This window comes from Merops nubicus, unplaced genomic scaffold (genome assembly GCF_000691845.1).
Source record: "Merops nubicus isolate BGI_N331 unplaced genomic scaffold, ASM69184v1 scaffold34152, whole genome shotgun sequence".
Taxonomy (NCBI): domain Eukaryota; kingdom Metazoa; phylum Chordata; class Aves; order Coraciiformes; family Meropidae; genus Merops; species Merops nubicus.
The window spans coordinates 8,784-14,988 of NW_008596132.1; the positions used below are offsets into that span (position 1 = coordinate 8,784).

Here is a 6,205-nt window from a genome sequence, read left to right on the forward strand (position 1 = left end):
CCGTTCCCCAGCCTGCAGAAGGGGAGAGCTGTCTGTAGCTTGCTCTAAATGCCTGTACTGCAACAGTGTAATTTAAACAAATACTTTTTAAATGGTGAGAGGCTCTGTTCTGAACGTGCTTAAATTGATTGTGCGGTACAGGTTGATTTTAAGTCAGTTCCTTCCCTGTAGCAGTCCCCTTGCTGTAAAAAACCTGCAAATAAGAAGTCAGGAGATGAGTTTCTGTGTGCCAGTGTTCATCTACAGCCCATGTAAGCAGATTTAATCTCCTGTATCCAAAGGATTCTGAAATAATGAAAATCCTGAAAAAAAATCCAGAAATAATCTGTTTATACAAGCAGAGTTTTCAGGGCATATTTCTTATGTCAAAGCACTAAAAAGAAACTCGAGTGAGAGCTCGGTCTGTAAGGAGAGGAGCTGCTGTTTGTGATATTGATGAACCTTTTCTTCAGGGACTAGTTAAAAACAGATGGCATCATCCAGAGCATTTAGTCACAAATTATACTATAGTAGTTAGTGGTCACTTGGAAAAACTTAGACTCTATTTCCAATAACTCCACAACCTATTTTTTCTGCTGGGTACAATAATCACCCGTTATTCGCAGCTTGCTTGCATAACAAGAAAAACATTTCCAAAACAAACTCTTTCTTCTCTGAAAACATCTGATGTAATTCCCAGAAGCTGAAGTACCAGGTTGGAAATCAGATCCTAAGACACCACAGATACTCTTGGGAGTGTGCTTTATTTTATAGCAGCCATTTTACTTTGGCATGCACTAGTGTCTCTGTTTGGCAGGTCCTTCTCCCTGCCTAGGGTGACTAGGATGTTCTCCACTGAGATTCCCATCACATCTCCAGAAAGACTGCTGCACGGTACAATTTCACTTTCAATATTTTTTTCTGTTACTATGGTTGGAACCTTTTCCCCTAATTTATTGTGCTAAATTCTGAATCTGTATCTGCTTGGTTCACCCTAAACCACATATCTAGCTTCCCTCTATTGACCTGTTAGTCAAATATTTTAGCCTTCTGTGTTTCCCCAGCCTCATGACTGATGATCATTTAGCCTTCTTAATCCTTCCTTCCCCTGCCTTGTCTTCTTGAATTATTTTACTTGGTCCTTCATATTTCTGATACTCTTCCCCGAGCTGTTTGTCAGCAGTTTCCTGATTATGCAGTGCATGGAGCTGGTGAGGTCTCATTTAGGAAAGCTCAATAATAAACTGCTCAGGTACCTGTGGCATTGGACAGCACTTCTGGGGACATGGGAGTCCAGCTGAGGCCCAGGGCTGTGGGCCCAGGGCTATGAGCAGAGCCTGAACATATGATCTTGTAGGAGGATTTGGGCCCTAAAAAAATGTTTTTAAACTTCATAAGGTATGCTGTCATTTAAGTTTGGTTTTGTTTTTTTTTTTTTTTTTTAATGGAAAAAAAAATCTCTTCATATCTAGTAGATCTTAAAACTGAGTGGTGAAATTTTCCGTGAAAATGTTTGGATATCCTCAAGAAATAAAACTATCATAACGAACTTCGTATCTCTATTTTAAACAAATAGAAAAGGAGTGAGACACAGGAGAGCTTGCAGTCTGTTTTTAATGTTTCCTTTTTAGTTCCATTGCCACAGTGTTTCCTGTCTGCTCTAAAAGATGCAAATTTCTCCTCAGGACGTTCAGAGTTTGGTGCAGAACAACTGTTCCTTAGGAAAGTTATTTTCAGTGACTGAGGTTTCTTTTTTTCCAAAATTCAGCTTGTTGAACTCTGCTTTTATTTCCATGATTGATTTTCCTTTGGTCTCAGGGAGATACCGGTAGATGAAAATTGCTGATAAAGCAAGGATTCCCAAAAAGATAAGGAAGCAGAAGGGTCCAAGGTTATCCTGCAGGCAGAAGTGTGAGACAATGTAAGGGAAATAAGAATCTCATTTCTATTTCCCCACCCCTGGGTGGAAATCTGTGTCTTAATCATTAAAATTCGAAGGTGTGCTCAGTACGCAAACCAGGATGGGTATTTAACCAGGAGCTTACACTGGCCACGTGTGACCAGATTCCAATTGCTGCTCCTCTGACAGGCATGGGGGATTCCTCAGCAGGTTTGGTATCTGGACAGAGCTCTAAGCTTTGCATATCGTTGTCATTTATTAGTGTGATTTTGCTCCCTGTCAATATTTAGAAGTGGATTAGCCCAGAGGGAGAGATCCAGCTAGAATCACTCACAACAATCAGTGGAAAAATCATCCCAAGTACAAAAAGTCCCATCCAGTTGATGCAGCCAACAATCAGAAAGGCTGATGGTCTGAATGACTGGCTGAAGATTTCAACCATGATAGAGATAGTGGCTCCAGCTGAAAAAGAAAAGCAAAACACAAATCAGGTACAAGTTTCCTTAGTTCCTCAGTGCACCTGGCACCTGCTGAAGATCCTTACAATGGCGGTGGTAGAAAATGGCAGCCAAGCAGAATAGGTCCTTTGCTAAGAGCACAAAAGATTAATTTCTGAAAGGGACTACAACTCTTAAATTTGGACTTCAGCTGTGAATTTAGGTTTCTCTCATACATACTGGAATCCTGTTTCTGGTGCCAGTGGAGCTGTGCATTCCATATTGCACTGGTAGCCATTACTAGTGCAGTAATGTATAAAACCCGCTCACCTTCTGGCTACAGCAGTCAGTTTCACCTGAAGTGTGTTGGTAGGCATAAAGCTTAACTTGCTAAGTTAGTGAAGATGACTACTATAACACACCTGGCAATGCCTAGAACCCTGTTTATAGCTGAGTATTTTAAAAATTATTCTGACATTTCTGTCTCAAACCCTCTGGAGGTGATACTGTATTTTAAATGGCTTAAGTCCTGTGATCAGCAACAGAATTTAAGGTGTTTGTATCCTTCTCCTGTCTCCCACTTGTACATATCTGCCCTTCCCTCCTTAAGTTACATAACTTTTTACAGTGGGACTAAACTGTTCTTCCTGTGCCAGTTGTGTCACCAACCAACATGATACAAAATTTCCTCCCAGCATCGCCACTGAGGTACTCACAGGGTCCAATTCCGTAGAAGATAACGAAGAGGAAGATCAAGATAACACTGAAGTAATGCATCCAGAAAAACTGGTGCTAGAAGTGGGAAACCAGTGATATCAAACCATTAGATACAGGACAGAATAGCAGGGCTCTGGAATTTCTGCCACCAGCTCCAGTTTTTTTATGTATCTTGTGAAGCAAGACCAGAAGGGTGGGCGGCTGCTGGTTATTAGCCAGAAGGCTGCTGCCTCCTTACCTGCAGTGACAGGGTCATGGTGAGGAGTGCTAGCACAGAGCACATCAGTGTGTATCCTCCCCAGAGCAGCACCTTCCTCCCAAATCGGTCTATAAGGGTACTCTGGCAAGGAGAAAACATGGGCCATGAATGCCAGTTCCCCAGTGAAACAATTCCTCCCTTCTCCATGTGTTCTTTGCAGAAGACTTACCTGAACAAGAGCAAGGAATCAATGTCATTTGAGAGTCTCTTAATTCCTAATGAATTTGATTTAGCTTCTTTAAAGGTAATTCATTATTAATCAAGCTGTGTTTATTAGTCAGTCTGTGGCTGTTAGTTCTGTTTCTTGCATGCTGGTATATACTGAATTGTGCACACATCTAAACCAGAACGTCAAAAAATTATTTTACAGACTAAAAATGAGTCTAAAGATGTAAAGTCATGCAAGTAATTTGGGAAAAGATTTTCCCTTTATCCTGCACCTGGTTTTGTTGAGACAGGAAGTTTGGCCTCAGGTTATGCAAAGCTCCCCCAAGCCCAGTTATAAGTAAGAAAAAGTACAATTGTTGACCACATGAATTTTTTCCTTCAAAACTCCAGTCTGAAAAGACTTACACAGAGTATAGAGGATAAGCATTCACACAGCCCAACTCCCAGGGACACATACGGGACAAGGTATTCTTCAAACTTGGCTGTGTGGAATACTTCAAAAGAATAGAAGTAGATCTGAAAAATGCAGAGAGGAAATGCACCCGTGAGAAAAGTGTTGCACTCGTGATGCAGTTGTCAGCTGGTGTAATAGCATTAACTTAGAGGGGTTTGTAACACTGGCTAGAGCTGTCTCCTGTCCTGGGGATAAAGAGAGCACTCAACTGCATTGATTCCACAGAGCTGCAAGGTGGTCATGACAGTCATCAGAATGTAGAGCTGCCAGCGCAAGGATCGCTCTTTTATTACTTCCAGGACACGCAAGGTTTTCGTGCTTGTCATTGCAGCCTTCTCCTTCATAATGTCATCGATTTCTGCTTGATGGTCTCCTTCCCCCCAGAGCTTCCTGATGGCTTTAAGGGAGAAGAAGGGGAGGGAGTTATTCTACCAGTACAGCTCTGTGAGGAGTGGTCACGTGAAACCCTCAGTCTGCCTGTGGGTGTGGGTGCTGGTGTCGGTGCTGTTTGCTTCTGCCATCGGCTTGGGTCTGGGGCAGACGGCAGGATTTTGTCTCTCTGGCTGTCAGCATAGCAGATCTTTCTAATATTCAGTTGACTTAATTGTAAACCAAGTAAACATTCAAGTGCATTTTACCTAGTAAAAAATGAACTGCCTAAACCATTTCCTTTAAAGAAATAAAGTAGTTCCCACAAAAGTGGGAAACATTAAGCATGTCAATATGTATCTATCTTTCTTGTCTTAGCTGATTAAATGAGATGGAGTGAGGCCCATGTTAATACAGATGTGTTGCCATAGGGCCCTCAGCTGTTTTAGTTAGAACTGTCTCTGCCGTACTCCATGGCACTGCACTGTGCCCTGATCTCTTGTCTTCTGCAGAGGTTGTCACTTGAACACATCAAATTAAGAGAAGTGAAGTGAGGAAAGTAAACACTCTACCTTTCCTGCAGGCTTCCTCATTACCCTTCTGTATCAGGAGGTAGGGTGGTGAATCAGGGAAAAATGGAAGGGTGACCAGTTGAACCAATGCTGAAAGTCCACTAGATGCTAACAACCATGGCCACATAGCTTCGCTTCCTAAAATCTCCCTGGAAAGTGTATGTGAAAAAAAATTATGCTGAAATAATGAAATGAATGTTCAGGAAGTTTTTCTGAGTGATAAAGATTGTTCAAACTCCATTCAAGGCTGTAGTGAAGCAAAACCTTGAACTGACAGTTTGGCAGATTTCACAACTGTGGCTATTTTTATTTCATACAATTTTAAAGAAGTTATTTGGCACTCTGAAAAACTCTCTAAGTATCATTAGGGTCAGATATAATGTTTAGAGAGCTGATGAGACTTATTTAACCACTGGTTGATTAGAGGATCAAAACATCTAGCCAAGACTTTTAATGTAAGTATAGTAAATTTTTAAGGGGAAATCTCCTAGTGAAAAGGGTGTGGTAGTAAGAAGAAATCAGACTATAAGTAATTAATCTTCTGTCTGATGTATTTTAAACTATACGTTTGCCTCAAATATGACCAAAACTTTTCTTTTGGCATAAGCTAAGGCCTGTTCTGGGGAAGATAAGAGAGTTTTTCAGACACTGATGAGGTGAGAGGGTGAGGTTATAGGAAGATTTCTACTACCTGTAGTGCAACTGGATAGAAAGATTGGAGCATTTACCTTAGTCCAATAACCTGTCCTGTGAGCTTTCCCAGTGTCAGGAAAACAGCGACTGTGGAGTTGGTAAATCCACGCAGCTTCTTGGGTGAAATCTCTCCTACATACTGGGGATGTATATTGAGAGAAAAACCTTTAACATAGAAGAGGACAAATGATTGTTAAAATATTTAGAAAAGTGTAACTTTCTGACTCTATCCCCTCTCACATTGTTTTCATTCACCCTAGGGTTTTGATTAGAATTCCTTGCAAAAGGGATGATGTCTTTCACTTTTCTTAAGTGCCTATTATATTGGGTTTAAAAATCATTCTCCAAGAATGGCAATACCTGTAGAGACAGCCCTGGGGCAGCAAGGATGCTTGCGCTCCACAGTGGCATGAGCACATACCTGAACCAATACCATAGAGAAAACGTCCAACCAGAATCATCTCAAAGGATTTGGCTGTTTTACTGAAGGCCATAAAAAGTGCAGCTGCCAGCATGATCAGGTTGGTGCACATTTGGCATTTTTTTCTGAAGAAAACAAAACCAAACCAAACCATGAGAATTTAGTGTGGAAATAGAAGCTCCTGTACTCTTTTGACTACTCTTGCTGCGACAGGAAGCCAGGTACTGCCATTCCTG

The 6,205-nt window shown here is 41.3% G+C and overlaps 1 protein-coding gene across 1 annotated transcript in view; it reads right to left on the bottom strand.

Moving 5' to 3' along the window:
* Positions 1–1,669: 1,669 nt before the first annotated feature.
* LOC103769122 (solute carrier family 2, facilitated glucose transporter member 11-like) overlaps positions 1,670–6,205 on the bottom strand; it is a 6,762-nt gene continuing 2,226 nt past the window's right edge. Inside the window, exons 3-11 of the mRNA XM_008936296.1 lie at positions 5,970–6,094; positions 5,584–5,713; positions 4,856–5,004; positions 4,124–4,311; positions 3,866–3,976; positions 3,272–3,373; positions 3,033–3,108; positions 2,214–2,341; positions 1,670–1,876 (exon numbers count right to left, since the gene is read on the bottom strand). Coding sequence (XP_008934544.1) covers positions 1,670–1,876; positions 2,214–2,341; positions 3,033–3,108; positions 3,272–3,373; positions 3,866–3,976; positions 4,124–4,311; positions 4,856–5,004; positions 5,584–5,713; positions 5,970–6,094 — 1,216 coding nt within the window. The remainder of the gene's footprint in view (positions 1,877–2,213; positions 2,342–3,032; positions 3,109–3,271; positions 3,374–3,865; positions 3,977–4,123; positions 4,312–4,855; positions 5,005–5,583; positions 5,714–5,969; positions 6,095–6,205) is intronic.